Source organism: Patagioenas fasciata, chromosome 3, assembly GCF_037038585.1.
Source record: "Patagioenas fasciata isolate bPatFas1 chromosome 3, bPatFas1.hap1, whole genome shotgun sequence".
In the NCBI taxonomy this organism is placed as follows: domain Eukaryota; kingdom Metazoa; phylum Chordata; class Aves; order Columbiformes; family Columbidae; genus Patagioenas; species Patagioenas fasciata.
The window spans coordinates 109,502,376-109,518,817 of NC_092522.1; the positions used below are offsets into that span (position 1 = coordinate 109,502,376).

The 16,442-nt window shown below is 39.4% G+C and overlaps 1 protein-coding gene across 1 annotated transcript in view; it reads left to right on the forward strand.

The window, feature by feature from the left end:
* TAF1B (TATA-box binding protein associated factor, RNA polymerase I subunit B) overlaps positions 1–16,442 on the forward strand; it is a 49,434-nt gene that overhangs the window by 10,812 nt on the left and 22,180 nt on the right. The window contains 1 exon segment of the mRNA XM_065835532.2: positions 4,430–4,529. Coding sequence (XP_065691604.2) covers positions 4,430–4,529 — 100 coding nt within the window.

Sequence of the window (16,442 nt, forward strand, 5' to 3'; positions counted from 1 at the left end):
ACGCAAATTGGTTCATTTAAACCAGCTGAATTACAGTTGTACTTAAAGTTCTGCCGTGTTTTTTCCTCAGTTTGGTTTTCTCCCTACCCTGAAGTCAGCTGACTGCTGCTCCTCCCTTGTGATACATGCTTAGGCACTATAGTAGGGCAGTCTGCCAGCTTTTGAAGGATTTACAACACCAGAAATACACTCCTCCTTGCTGCTTGACACACTTAGCAGACAAACATTACAATTACCTCCTCTGACAGGGACATTTTTGTTTAAAAATAACATTTATAACAACCTTTTACTCAAGTCTGTGCAACACATTAAATCCTTTTCCATTGTGAATAATGTCACAAAATCCCTATGCTGCATGTTATTTATCTAAATAACGAATAAAATTGTTGGCTTGTACAAAAAAGTTTCAAGATGCTAGACTTGGAGATTCTGAGAACCAGTGCTTTTCAAATGCGGTTCTACCCAGCCGTGCTGGCAAGACCAAACTTGTAATCAGTTGGTGGCATTACTGTGTGGCTTTAACAGATGCATCATTTCCTTGTAGCATGCAGAGGACCTTGGATTTTTTTCATTCTTGAGCCTTACTAATATATACTGCTGCTGTAATTAAAAGAACACAGACTGTGTACTGTATCTGCCAGTCAAGTTTTCAGGCACTTCACTGATACAACAGTCTCACAAGTGTTTTGATCATCTGTCTGTTAAATGAAAGGTTTGGAAGAACAGCAGACAGAAGAAACTGTTCTGAAGTGCTATTCCAAATCTGGGCTTTTGGAATAAGTGTTTAAAACCTGAATCATCAGCACATTATATTCATAGTAGGGTATTTACACCGTTTCATGTATTTTTAGAACATAAAAGCAACTTTGAGCCTGAGAAAGAGCATTCTTTTGTATGGAGACAGTAATTTCAAACTAGGAAGGATGCTATTATTTTTCAAACGGTTACAGTGCTTTGACACAGCACAGCCAAGTGAGTGGAAGCTTTTTTATTTTTCCTAAACCATTTTGATAGACATCATTTGTTTCTGGATTTGGTTCCATTTTCAGTTTAAGCTGATCTGAGTGTCAGTTGCCTTGGTCATGCATAAACACTCCTGCTCTTTCTCTTGTCCTGGGTGCACTCATCCAGTTCATGGTGTATTAGTCGAAAGAAGTAGATCTGCAGAAAACTAATTTTGCAAAAGAAAGTTTCACCGGACATTTCAGCGCAAGTTAATTTGCTTCACCGCGGTCCATTTCTGCCTTGTGCTGGCAGTCAGCTGAGCCTGGAGATGTGTCTGGTTGAAATCAAACCCTGGAAAACAAAAGACTGGTTCTCAATCTAAGGCTCATTCTGAGAAGTCACACAGGTGCTTTTGTCAGCAGGGAGGGGTGCGTGGCAGCGACTGGAGGGTGGGATTCCCCGCTGCACAGGCAGCAAAGAGCAAAGCTGCTAGGGTGGTTTGGCTGCAATCGCCACCACACCCCAAGGAAGGTCCTGATTGTTTGTCCTCTTATATCTGCTGCTGTGCTGGCTCAGGAGGTTGCTGCCCTCAGTGTCTTGGTACCAGCTCTTCAAATCTGAAAGCTGATTGTGTGATTGCGCCTTAACGCGTGTCAGTCAAAGCTTATCATCAGCTGAGCCACTGCTGCTGAAAGAGGAAGATCTTCCTTCTCTTTCTTCTCTCCTCCTGCCTATGTGATGCAGCTCAATCTCTCTGCCAACTCTTGCACTTGTTAGGAGCCATTTATGAGCCTCCTTAGTTTGTTAGATGATGGGGAGCAAACCTTTCTTTCTTGCCACAGAATGATGGATAGTCTTCTGCTGCTACTGTGAGTTACATTTGTGGAAGAAGATCACAGAATCATGGAACAGTTTGGGTTGGAAGGGATCTTCCAAGGTCATCTAGTCCAACTCCCTGCAATGAGCAGGGACATCTTCAACCAGATCAGGTTGCTCAGAGCCCCATCCAGACTGGCCTTAATGTCTCCAGGAATGGGGCATTGACCACCTCTCTGAGCAACCTGGGCCAGTGTTTCACCACGCTCATTGTAAAAAAATTTCTTCCTCTTGTCTAATCTGAATCTCCCCTCCTTTGATTTGGAATCATCACCCCCTGTCCTATCTCAACAGACCCTGATAAGAAGTCTGTCCCCATCTTTCTTATAGGCCCCTTTAAAGTACTGAAAAGCTGCAGTAAGGTCTCCCTGGAGCCTTCTCTTCTCCAGGCTGAACATCCCCAACTCTCTCAGCCTGTCCTCACAGCAGAGCTGTTCCAGCCCTCTGATCATTTTTGTGGCCTCCTCTGGCCCCTCTCCAACAGGTCCATGTCTTGCCTGTGCTGAGGGCTCGAGAGCTGGACACGGGACTGCAGGTGAGGTCAGGATGCTGAGCACCAGGAGCACACAGCCAGGCCAGGAGAAGGGAAGTACGACTGGTTATGTTGAGCTTTTAGGTTGGCTCAATCCATTCTGTGATACCATCCCTCAAGTTTGAATTCTTCAATTTAGTGCAGCTGACCTTGACTAAAATGAGCTAAGGAACTGCTGTGCAAGGACAAGCAACTGGTGCTGGGTTTGGAGGACAACCTCACCAAGCATGTGGACCAGTGCACTCCTCCACTCGAGGTGTGGAAACGCTGTCTGCGCTGGTTGAGGAAAGCTACTGAAATCTTGTTAGCAAAATGTACATCACCATTTGATTAGAAAGTATTGTGCAGAGACTTTTACCTCTTCATTTAAGGGACTAGTACACAGCGCTTCAAAATAAAAAGGATTGGGCGATATGATTTTTCAGATTGCTGCTGATTTTCAGAAGTCATTAGAAATGGTCAGTTAATTCTTAACTGAGAGACAGTTTTCATTAAGAAATGCACTTTTCATTTTAATCCCGGTTTGAATTAAATTTTTAAATTAAACTGACAATTCAGTTGAGAATGTTTTTTTTAAAAAAAATGTAACTGTAAACTTTGCAGTAACTAGCCTTTAAATAGAATTTTAGTTGACTTCGATAGGTACACACGATGTAAAATGCTGCCGGTGGTGGTCAGGGCACTGCACTGGAGAGGGAAGGTCGGCTTGTGCGTGGCCATGGGCTCAGAAGGGAGGTGGGTCCTCCTCAGCAGTGGCTGCTCTGGCTGTGAAGATGTTGTTCTGCCTTAGGTTGATATGGTTTTTTTTTATTTTATTTCTTCCTTTTTCTTTTTTTCCCCTGACACATTTTCAATGAAAGTGGTAGATTGCTGTGCTTGCTCTATGGGGAACTCAGTGTTTCAGTCCGTGGGACTGGATCCAGCTGTGGATCGAAGTGTGGAGGTGCTGCCCCACACGGGGTGCAGATGCAGAGCCCACTCTTACAACCACTAGTAACCCAGGAGGGACTTGAGATCATAGACCCAGAAGTTACTTACCTACATAGCAAGATCAGACAGATACTGCGCAGATAACCCAGCTGGCAGGAGAGAAAATTGTTTTCCAATCTCCAATATTATTTAAAGAACAGTGTTTTTCTGCTAGAAATGTTAACTTATTCCAGTTTAATGTACTCTTTTAGCGAAATTCTTTGGAGAAGAGGAGACAGGAAGGTAGTTCCAGCTCAGTGCTAGGGAAGACCACTAATATGCTTTAATCTGGAATGAGAGTAGCGTCTGTGCCCTTGTGAGGATCTGTGCTTGTTCAGTGCTGGTGTTGCCTGCTGTGAATGTTGGCTGAGATGTTAGATAAGAGCAGGGGTTTGGTGTGGTGGTGGCTTTTTATGGGTACCTTTTAAGTCCCATCTTATGTATACAGATGAAAAAGTCAAGAAAAATCCTGAATAATACTGTTGAGCCAGTTTTTATCCAAAAATGCATTATTGGGGTGCAAATAGAAAAAAAAAATGTATTTACTAGTATACTGAATAAATTCTATTCATATCTGAATAATACTTTAAAAAAAAATCAGAGTACAGATGTCATTAATGGGGTTTCAGCTCTATGTATCTGCTTATCATTCTGTGACTTTCCTCCCGACCACATTACCTGACTCAAACTCCTCCAGCAGAAATTGTGTTTAAAGCTTTAAGTAAATTTTACTTTTAAGAGTTTTGAAAAAAAAGAAATGCCATACCATTCAAAGGAGGCTTAAAGCAGTTTCAGAAATGCAGTAGCTGAAGAATGTGCAGAACAAACTCCATATAAGCGTGTTGATTGTGAGCCTACTGCCGTAACATTATTGTTTGTCAGTCATATCTGAGTTAGAACTTACAGGTCTGTTAAATGATTGAACTGGTTTTTGTCCTGTGGAGCATTTATGGGTGTGTAACTTCAGATAGAATTGTTTAGGCGGTATAATAGTGATGTTATTTCAAATCAGAAGTTGATTTGTGTATTAATTGTAGAATAAATGCATGCATTTGTCATAGTAAAACTATTTTGATTTGGTTATGTTTTGTTTTTTTTTTAATGCAGGTTTGTTGTTGAAGGTCATATTCCGTATTTGAATGTTTTTCAGCATTTTCCGGAGAAGATGAAATTATATGGAGTTGATCTTAAGATCTTTTGTGTAGAGGTAATTTTTTTCTGGCAAGGGAAAGATTTTAAAAAATTACCAAAACCTAGTAATCTTGTGATTTTTCAGGTTTTTTAGTCACTGTACTAATAAATCGATTAAATATATTCTTATGTTGTAGAGTTCATGTTTTGCATTTTTGGAGCCTGTGCAGAAACCATTGCACTCTGTAACTCAGAGTACTTCAACGAGTCTTACTAAACTGATTACCTAAGTTAAAACAAAATCAATAAGAACTTGTGGAGTAAAAGGTATTCAGAATGCTTTGGGAACACTCAGAAATAGGATTCATGTCTAAGGGCAATATATTACCCTTCTTGGTGCTTATTTAAAATTATGTCTTGAATTTGTTTGTAACTCCACATTCTTTTCATAAAATATGGGTTGCATGCTGTCTCTTGGTCTGTTTCTTGCTGTATTGGTTGAAATACATCAAACCTAAAATCTGTACAAGGGGTTACAGCCCTTTTGGAAGCTGAATAGTGATGAACAGTCTTGAATAAAATGTGAATTTCCCTTACTTAAGGTGCTGTGGTAACAATTGCCCACTGATGGCATGTTGCAGAAAAAAGTTTATTGTGGATATTTGAAGTGTGCAGAACTTAGCTTTTATGAGCAGAAGGCAGCAATTCTGCTGACAGGAAAAGCTGGGGTTTGATCTGCTGTAAGGTCTTTGTGGCCCAAGACCTCAGTAATGATGTTGTGTGTAATGTTACTGTTCTCCAGTAGCTTATATTCAGCAGGTCATGAGTTGTTCAGAAGCTAATCGATAGCATTTGTTTTTTATAAGACTGTTATCCTGTCTGGATAAATAAGAATTATGACCTCAAATTTAAAAAATCAGGAGATCAATTTAATACGAAACCTCTTGATTTCTTTTTTTTGGTCTTAGATATTTCCTTAATAGAAAAGATAAATCAGGTTGAAACGTGGGTATAAACTTCTTTTCTTTTTAAACTCTTTCAATTTTGAGTCTCTCTGTCCTTCTTTGCCTCCATCCTTTGGAGGTGTTTTTGTCACTTAAAAATTGTTACATAGAACTGTTTTCTGGCCTGACTAAATAAAATACACACCCCACCCCACTGCCCCAGCTCTCCCAGAGCTGGTGGTTTGGATTATTCTGCTGTTTCCACTATGGACTGTAGCACGTCCTGATGTGGCAGTCGGACTTTACAACTCAAAAGCCACAAACTGGTCAATTTAATCTTGTTGCACCTTTTGTAGAAAAGAGAAAGTCTAGCCACTTCACCCTCTGTCACTTTCCTTTTTTTCACAAACTGGGGAAAAATACCCCAAACAAATCTGACTTCTCTTGTCTTATTGCTTATGATAAGTCTGTATCTAGTGTCGTCTATTTAGCTTGCAGGAAATTGCTGATCTAAAAGCTGAATTTTTGTAACTTTTAACTTCCGTCTTGCTTGTCTGTGATACCGACACCTGCACCCCTCACTTCCAAAGTATAAGTAGATATACACACTAATAAGTAATCTCTTAACTTTGTTTTTGTTGAGATACATAGGTAAAGTACTGCAAGCTTATTGTACAATTTGTTTTCCAACCACTCCAGTATTATTGTGGTTTTCACTTTCTAGGAATGTCTGCTCCCTTTTTTACCTTCAGTGTGCCTGTAGTAACACATCCTTAGGTTTATTTAGTTTTAACATTTTGACTACATCTTTGGGCTGATAATTACATAAACCTTAGTAGCTGAGTGTTTCAGAACTGATCTTGCTAATCATTGCAGCACTGAGATAACCAGTACTTTACTGTATCTAGTTTTGACATCTGAGTTTTGAGAAATTCAAGAGATGAGGTTATTGTCCTGGAGCAGGAAGGCAGATTGCGTAATACTTCATCCAGAAAATACAGGATGCATTCTTTTCTCCTTGGTGTTCTGTATATAATACTTTATAGACAATTATCTTCAAAACCTTTACAGGCTTATGACTGTTAATAACCAGGCAAGTAAGATGCTCTAATGCCATTATTTGTTGTACTTCAGGTCTGGTGAATGTAAGCTGCAAACGTGTTCTAAAACCTTGATAACTAACAGGACTTCTCAATATTGTCTCCTTTTTATTTTGAACAGGTTTTTAGTGCATTTAATTGTGTCCTGTGCTAATTCCATGCAGACTGAATTTGAATCAATAAATAGTTATGTCTTAGTGGCTTGAAGGATTTGAAGTCATACTAAGTATAATTTTATCAGTTAGGTACAGGTAAAACCTAACTTGATAAAGCTCGTCATATAAAAACATTTTCAGTGGCTTAAAGTGTTTTTCAGTAACGATTTCTGAAATACTCAAAATATACTGAATTTGTATGAGTTTGAAGATGTTATAGCTTTAAAAAATTAAACACAACAATTATTACTAGGTGAGTCACATCTACTTTCTATCTTTCTGTGTAGTGACCTGTGTATGTGTACATGCACAAGGGTTTTTTTTTTATGCCTTGTCATTTAGTAGTAGTATTTCATACACAAGGAATGTGACTAGTCTCAGGCTTCCCAGCTGATGAACCTCTCTGCTGTGTAATACAGGAATGGAGTCCATATTACTGACAATTTTTCCTTGTCCTGCATACAGTTTTGCAATTAGAGGTGATTGCAGCATCTGTCATACAAGGAGAGGCCGAGAGCGCTGAGATTTTTATCTGCGAGAAGGCTGGGGAGGATTTCAGTGATGTGTATAAACCCCTGACGGGAAGGAGCGGGGATGGGGTCAGATTCTGCTTGGTGGTGCGCAGTGGAAGGGCAGAAGTTAACAGCACAAACTGAAATACAGGAAATTCCATTTAAACATAGAACTCTTCTATTGTGAGCGTGAGGGAACGCTGGAGCAGGCTGCCTCATCTTTGGACATGCACAAAACCTGACTGGATGCAATCCTGAGCAACGTGCTGTAGTTCCCCCTGCTTTGGGCAGAGGTGTTGGGCTCGGCAATCTCCAGAGGTCCCTTCCAACCTCAAGTATGCTGTGATTCCAATTGTGTAATATGCCTTGTATTCTGTTTCACATTTTCAATGTAGGGAGAAAATAAGCCCTTCATGTTTTTAGTAATGGAAGAACTAAGAGGAAGGGCGTGATTTTTCATTTTGCCCAAATTGAAATTTAAAATACGTACCACAAAGGTTATCGTATCTGGACATCTCCGTCTGGAAGTCTCAGAGCTCTGGGCATAACTGCCTCATCAATAAAGAGAAAAGGAGCTTCCACATCTTCAGATTTTCTTTATCATGATGTCATATTAGACACATGTCAGGTTCCAGCTGGAGACAAGTAATACCTAACAAGTATTTTATGAAGGATAAAAGTACTTTATAAAAGATTTTTGGGTAGAATGAATTGTTTATCTTCCATATATGTTTATTTTTTGATTGCTCTAAGTCTCTTTCCTAAGCCTTCATTTGATTAGTCATTCTACTTATCCCTTCATCTATTAAAATCATGCGTATCCCAGAAGTTAGCCTTTGGTAAATGAGTTTTACTGAAATGCACGATCAAAGGGCTCACAGGGCAAACAGCAGCAATAACAGGGCACTCCTGCTTAGTTCTTAGTTCACAAGTTCTAAGTTCCTGGTACAAGAGAAGAAAAGCAAGTTTTCATCTTACTCTGCAAAATTTCATTTTTCTAAACCAAGTATTCTTATTCCATTTGATTAAAACCTTTTTTTTTTATGCATCACGAGAGAATAAGATACTTAAGTTTTGATTTTTGTTCTATGCAGTAGATAAAGTTTCCTTTCTAATGCAGAGGATATCTATTTCTTTACAAGCATGCTAGTGTAGGAGTTAAAACGAATTTGTAAACTACTAGTATGTAGGAAGTTCTGTGGGTAATTTCCTTTCAGCTTGCTTTATTTTTATTGATAGTATCTGTCCTCCAGTGGAGCCACACACAGATTCCTTCTTCCATTTCTGCTTGAAGTAGGGATATATCCTTAAGATACACATGCTCTATTTTGTTTTTATGGATTTATCTTTATCCTCATTGATTAAAGCATCCCTTTTCTCTTGAGTTAGCAACAACTTGTCCTTGCCATAGGTCTGTTTTTCCTTCTATTCTTGACTCAGGATTGTGTTTGACTCAAGACCTGATCATCTTTTGTGCAATTATTTTGTTTGTGCTTTAAAGTTGGTTCTGCTTTGCTGTCTCAAGTTTACCTTTAGCTTTCATTACTTTTTATAAAACTCATTGCTTTTTGATGAATTTTACCATTAGTGCATTGTAGATTAAAAAAAAAAAAAATCAATGTCCAAAAATAAGTTTTGTTTTTGATTTTCATGTTGTTAACACACACACGTGCAAACTTAAATCTATGTGTGTATATATATAGGTGAGCCAGTCACTCCCATGGCTGTTGGGCAATGTGATTTACTGAAGTATTGAAGATAACAAACACATCATTTTGGAGTGTGCGCTGCGTGGAAGAGGACAGGTGTAACCTCATAAATATCCTTTGGATCCTGTTGTTCTGAAGAGCTTGGGGAATGCTCATATTTTAGGTGCAGAAGTATTTGGACTTGGCAAGAAGCCCAATGTGTGACTCAATCAAGTTCCCTTCTTTCAATCTCTCCTCCAGCTTTAAAGTAACTCTTTTTTTCCCCTAAACTTACAAAGAATCTGGTGCGAGGTTGGTTTGGTTTGGTTTGCTTTTTTGCCCCTAATGAATGGAGGGGCTAGGAGAGAGCTGAGCTTGGTGTTAGATGAATTCTGTTTAGAAATTGTCCTTCAACCAGCCCTCGAAGACAAAAGGACTGGGTGTTTACGTGATTATCCTTGCTGCTACTTCTGCCCTGGAGTGGGGTCATGAAATGGCTTCTCTGTATGAGCCTTTTTTTTTTTTCTCTCTTTTTATCTTTCTTTCTTAATCGTAGATTGAAATAGCTGCACAATTCCAAGTCTGTCTGAAAACTTCTGTCTTCTGAGAGGGCCACTGAATGCTTCAGTGTTGACAGTGTCGTTGGTATATGTTGCTGTTTAGGAAGCTGTATCTTAAAAACGCTTCATTTTTTGTTTCATGATTTAATTCCATTCCTCTCTGTCTTCCTTTGTGTGTTGTTTTTGTTCGTTTTTAATAATCCACTGAGTATTGCTCCCTATAACAAGAAATGTACTGTTTAGGGAGCTTTGACCCTGCAATGTGAGAAAATTAATACCCCAGGTTACTTTTCAGTTGTCTTATTGTACATTATCATTTTGTTTCCTTCTACACACCTTACCTCCAACTTACCCATATTAACAGAAGCACTGTTTCATTTGAAATCTGCTCTATATAATTCACCTATTTCCCTCCCTTGATGCCTTGATTCTTCACTAACTCCTAGCATTACTCTCCGTCTTTTTCCATGATACAGAAACACTTTCTAAACTTCCACCTGAGGGGGATGTTGGCATCTTCCTTTCCCTTTGCTTGTGGAAAATTCTTGAATGCACCCTGGTAAAGTGGCAGCAATGTATTTGGCTTGTCAGAAATTAGTGTTGTGGACAAGAGGAGAAGAATCATGCAACTCAAAAGCACAGGTCAGGATTTTCTCCCCTTTTTCCCACCTAACTGAAAGGCTTCTTGTTTCTCTCTTAGTTCCCTGATATGTATATTTTTTCCAGGTTTATTTTTCTGCATAAAAATAGGCCAGTAGTTCTGGGTAGCTCTCCATTGTGTTCAGTTTAAGAAGAATTTCAATTCATGCTCCATCATGAACTGATGTTGGCTTTGATAGGAAGAGTTTGAAAATAAATATTTGCTGCCCTGCAAAAAGGTCCAATTCATCCAGGGTCATCTTTTTCCTTAAAGTACCTTGTGATAGGTGTTGAAGTAGATACCATAATGTATTTATAAAGTAGACTGGAGAACTTTAGCTCTTTTGAGAATGTACCACTTCAGTGCAGAGTGTTTCATTCTGTATGACGCTTTGGTTTTATTATATTTGAGTTGGAGGAGTATATACCTTGCACGCATGCGTGCACACACAGCCCTCCCCCTCGCCAGCTTGGGTTATTAAATTTCTTTCCTCTTTTATTTGAGAATGAAAGGCTTGCTTTAAACATTGAGAAGTGATCATTCTTCTCTACACTGTCTGGAAACTTTCCAATTCTGTGGTTTCTTCTCTACCGTATCCTATGGCTTGTATGGTTTTTTGTTCTGTTTTCTTTTTTTTTTTTTTTTTTTTTTAATTTTGCTTGATTTTATTATTGGCAGCATTTTTGTAACCCTATTGCTCTGCCAGTAATCCTTCTGCCACCCATCTTTGTATGTCAGCTTCAATCAAATCTCACTTTTGCTGAGGACTTGAGAGATCCAGCTTCTGAGATGAATTTGCAGGATTTTTTTTTTGTCCTGCACACTTTGCTTTCCAGCGGAACAGCTCTTGGGTTTTGAGCACAGTTGCGGGTTACGGTCTTCCAGTGAGACTTTGTGGTGGTTTTTTTTTTTCTTTGGGTCCTCTTTAGCTATGCCATAAAGAAGGAGAAATGTTTTTCAGAGCAGCAACACCAGTAGATTGTGCTGTTTTCCTTGTGGGAGCTGGAGCTTCAGTCTCTCTCCTCTCCTGACCTTATGAAGGCTGCTTGACTGACAGGATATTTTTAGCTTCCATTTTTCCCATTGCCATTGTATTATTTTGTTCAGGATTCATGCCAAGCTAATCATTTTAGAGTTCCTGAAACTCGCCTTTTACATATTTTTTTAAATACTGCATATTAATGTGGAGAGTCCTTTGATGTTTAGAATTTCTTAAGATTATTTAAAAACAGCATTTGTGTTTCAGAGAGTTGCTCAGTTGTTTCCTTGAAGCTTCTTGTGTGTAAATTATCTGGGCCTCTACTTTGTAAAATACTCAGTTTTATCAGATACTGGTTTGGTTTTTTGCAAACATAATTTTTCTCTTCCTTACATATGATTTTAATGACATGGAATTGTATTCTTTTTCCAGTTACAGAACAATCTTTCTTTTTCTTCATATTTGTTTTGTGACTTACCCATTTACCTGTGGCATTGAAATTCAAGGTTTGGGGTTTTTTTCTTGTTTTACTTTCCCTGCTGCTTATAGCTTAGTCGCCTCTACCTCTTGTTTCATTGCAGAATATCTGTAGTGCTGTTTCTTGCCTTTTTTTTTTATCCAGGAGGTTGTCCCTGAACACTATGCAGTCAAATTCAGCCTCTGCTTTCAAAAGGGGATCTTTTATTTGTGGTTTTCCCTGTATCCCATGATAAAAAGAGGGATGCGACAGACCTGTCTAGGAGTGTAGTGACCTGCCAGGACTGTATCTGGACAGGACTAAAGCGCGTGCTTTCATATCTAGGAGCTACACATTTTTGTAGTGTTTACTGTCCTACTTGAGAACAAGGTTTAAACTCAGGACTTGTATCTTCGTGCAGTGCTTCCCAGTGTGGGACTTGTCTTCCAGGTTCAAAATGATCACAGAATGACAGAATCACAGAATGTCAGGGATTGGGAGGGACCTCGAAAGATCATCTGGTCCAATCCCCCTGCCGGAGCAGGAACACCCAGATGAGGCTACACAGGAATGTGTAACGTTAATCGTTTGTGTTACAATATGGTTAAATATTGCGGAGTTTTACTATGGCAAGAACGCTGAAGATATCAAAGCTCAGATTTCAACCTTCTTTCTGATTCTCTTAGTTACAGGCAACATTATAATTGGAGTACAGTTATTAGTACTTGTGTTGTATAGACATTTTTTGCCTTGTGACCATCTAACAACTCAGTTGCTCGGTAAAAACTGGTTTGAATTAAATGGGGATGTGCCACAAAAATGTATTTGAATGAATTCGGCATTGTTCAAGCATAGTAAAAGCCATTTTGTTTTGTAAATTTAGCGGACAAGTTTAAGTAGTTCAAGACGCCTCCTGATTCTGATTTCCCTGTGAATGTTGGGGGCAGAAGAACTGTCAGGTAGCCTGGAGGAAGACATAAAATTGGAGAGTTTCTCATGGATTAAGGAAAGATTGAGTGATATTTTGACGATTACCAGCCTTATGCAACCAAAACTAGGACTTGGTTGCAGTCTTCAGGTTTCGAGGCTGATGGCTCATTTTGGAAGTAATTTGGCATTCAGTCCTCTTTAATTGAGGATGGGGTTCATGCAATTTATGCTGCTAATATTGGTTGGATAATTTTCCTGTGTTCTGACCAGAAGTAGCATCAGTATGACAGGTTTCTTGAAAACTAGTTCTTTGAATACACAGTACTGAATAACACATGAAAACTGTCTACCGCTTCTATATCTAAGTGAATTGCTTGCCTTATTCACATTGGAGACACCTGTTCACATTTTCTTGTTAGATACTTTGAACTGCTTCTGTTTTGTTTTGTCTCCCACAGTCAGGAGCGTATCACAAATTCATAAAATATTTTACTGTGTTTGAAGTGCCTAAACTTAGACAGATAGGATCTTCCTTGGGAGGCTTTGAAAAGTAGTCACCTCTCTCACTTACTGAGAGCATTTTCATTAGATAACTTCATGTAGATACTGAGGAAGGATAGACAGAGATTAGCAGAGGGGCTGTTTAATATTAGAGAACTGATGCTTCTCCCTGCTTGCCTACGCTCGGCTCTTTACCTGGAGGGCTGGGCAAGCTTGTAGAGTTTGCATGCGGCGTTTGCTCACAGTGGTTGTTCTTCCCACCTTGCACCAAGAACAAAGCCTAAGTACTTTTGAATCAATGTTTATGCTTTATACTGCATGCTCAAGCCATGAGGCAGTCAGGGGCAAGCACGATGTCTGTGAGGACATTGTCACTTGGGGATGGCTGCAGAGCAGACAGCTCAGATCTGCCCTTCTGCCTGTGTAGAGCCAGGGTAAACTAGCAGAGTTATATAAAATTGTAATACTGGCCACTGAAGATCCTTAGAAATCTCATAATGACTGTTTCTAGCATCGCTAAAAATACAGGCGTTTGTCCTGGTCTTCGGGCTAATGCCTTCTTCAGGTTTGCTGGTATTGTTCCTCGGTTTGTACCCTAAATTGAATGCAATGTGGCTGAGTGCTTCCATACAGCAAATGCTATTTTAGGAACTGATATATATTTAGCAAGTGACAGGACAAGGGGAAATGGCCTCAAGTTGCACCAGGGAAGGTTCAGATTGGATGTTGGAAAAATATTCTTCATGGAAAGGATTCTCAGGCCTTGAAACAGGCTGCCCAGGGCAGTGGTGGAGTCACCATCCCTGGAGGGGTTTAAAAGGCCTTTAGATGAGGTTCTTAGGGACATGGTTTAGTACTAGAGTTAGGTTAGGTTATGGTTGAACTTGATGATCCTGAGGGTCTCTTCCAACCAAAATGGTTCTATGATTCTGTGATTCTTTGTGATTGTTTTATATCAAACATGCTATTTATGGTACTGTAATTTCATCAGCTTAAAAGCAGAAGGATTAGCATTTACTTCATTACAGAGTTTGGATATGTGAATAGAAGTTTATAAAATTGACAGTATTTTTAAAGTGCTCTGTTTCTTTACTTCTGGGTGTGGGTTTAGTCTCCTAATTATAGTACTCTTCGAGGAGGAGCAGATGAAGTGAATCACTGTTCTATGGCTTTATGGTTTTTGTCCCACTGTCTAAGGACATATTTTTTTTCCACCAATATCTGTTCTGTGTCCAAGCACACCCATAAAGTTGGTTGGTCCATGCTATTATGTTTGTTAAATAGGAAGAAATTTTATTTTTTAAATAATAAAATCTATAGCATTCTCTGAAAGTTGGTGTTATCAATGCTATTACGTTCATGTGCCAGCCTTGATTTAAATATCTCTGTGATATTAATTATGCATGTTTCTGTAATCCCTTCACGGTGCTGTTTTCAAACATGCCATTGTTGTAGCCCAGCTACATTGGAATTACTTTCAAATAACTCCTGACTTGCAGTAAGGAGATGGACATCAGCTTTTTGTTAATGTATAAATCTATCATGCACCCATATTTTTAAATACTCCATGGAATTCTGGTTGGGTTTTTTTTCTTTTTTTACCCTCCCTCTTAGCAAAGTTATTGAAGAACTAAGAGGTACAGAGACTCACAACAAAGATCATTAAATGTTGGGACAATTTTCCTTCAAGAGACAATATTATCTACTTATCTTTCAGCCTAAAGATGAGGTGCCGAAGAGGACACTGGGGTGATATATTGTTTAGGAAGCAACTGTTCAAGGTCTTTTCTAATACAAAGACTGCGAGGTGTCAGAAGAATTTGCTGGTCTGCAGGTTCAGAATCAAACACCAGGAAACACGGCTCCCTACGTTTTGTGGGTAACTGGTGATAACTCCTCACGTTAGGATGTTCTGGATGTTAAGAGGGCCAGATAATGACTGGCCAAATGCAATGAAGGAAAAGGGATCTGGAATGAAAAAGTGCGGGGATCTCATTGTTGACGCAGCCACCAATGGTGTGAAGCTGCACAGACATTTGGTCGTGTGCTTGTGGCCTCCTTGGCTCTGAAATTCCTCCCTACGCATCTCTCTTGCTCGCTGCTGGATGCAAGGCTAAATAGATCTTCTTGGATTGGTGTGGTACAGACACTTTGTTTGTTTGTTTGTTTGGGGATTTCAGTTCCAGTTTCAGGTTGTGGGTTTTGTGTTCTAGGGAGACTTTTTTTCGGATCGTAAAACTTCATTTTTCATTAACTAGTTATCTCACAACAACTCTTTTTTTAAGTCATAGTTCAAGCCGCCACATTAAGTGAACTAAATACCATCCTTTAAAGTTTCAGATTTAGAGATCTGGGCATGTTTCTTATTCAACTTGGGAAATGTTGAAATATGATTAGATGGTAGAAGTATGCAAAATCATTGCATAAAAGGGCTATCTCTAGCCTATGGCAAAAAAAATCCTAAGCAATGAAAGCTACAGGTTTCTTAAGAAAAAACTTTGCTTTTTGATAAAAGATTTTGCATGCTTGTATTTTTCTAGTGATCCTTTGGTTTGTTTTAATGGAGGAACTAAAGGAATCTCTTGTTTAAAAAGTCACAGGGTAAAATTTCTTATTGTTGAGTAGTAGTGATGATCTCAACATCAGGAGAAAGAAGGAGCACTTGCGAGAAGTCTGGCCTAGAAATGTGGCAAGAGAAGAAACATGAAAAGCCATGTAAGAGTAAATAAATTCTAGGTCATGGGGGAGCCATCCTGAAATGGCAGAGATATGGCAGCTTAAGGGTTTTTGTACTTCACCTGTAATATTTCTGAACAGCCTTCATTTCTGTGCAATTTTTCTTGGCCCTAAAAGTAAGCACAGGTCATGGATTTGTGAATAGGTGAAGCTAACACTAACTTCTCTTTTCATGTCTTTGAATAGCGATTAAGGTTTTAAAGTGAAGCATATGGAATTTAGGAATTACTGGAATGAATTTGCTTTTAGCCGAGACTTACGCCTAAGCGCACTAGGGCGTAGTCATTAATCATTTCATCTCGTATTGTTTCTAAACCAAGATAGCGTCTCAGTTTAACATGCAGAGGTTAATGAGCTGCTCCATATATCTTTTCCTTTTCTTCGTTTAACGTGGGAGTCGAAGGCTGCGTTAGCGCACGGCATGCAAGCCAGCGCAGTTGCAGAATATTTGGTTCTCCCTCTTCTTTTTGTCACTGGTTGTTCCCCCGGTCACAGGACGGTGGCGGCAGCTCCGGGGCCGGGCTCTGGGGGTGGCGATTGTGCTGCTCCATCACAAGGTGCAAAACTGGGACAAAGAGACCTGCCCGAGGCAATGGGGTGGGTTTGTGGCACCAGCGTGAGGAAACCTGAATATTTCCTAAGTCCTGTGAAGTTATCCCTGTATTTTCTTTTTTTTTTTTTCTCCACACTGGCTTTTCAAAAGGATTTCATATCACTTAATAATCTGTTGCCGGCTAATACCCACGTCTTCAGGTCATCACAGAGCTCACGGGAAGCTGCTGCTGTT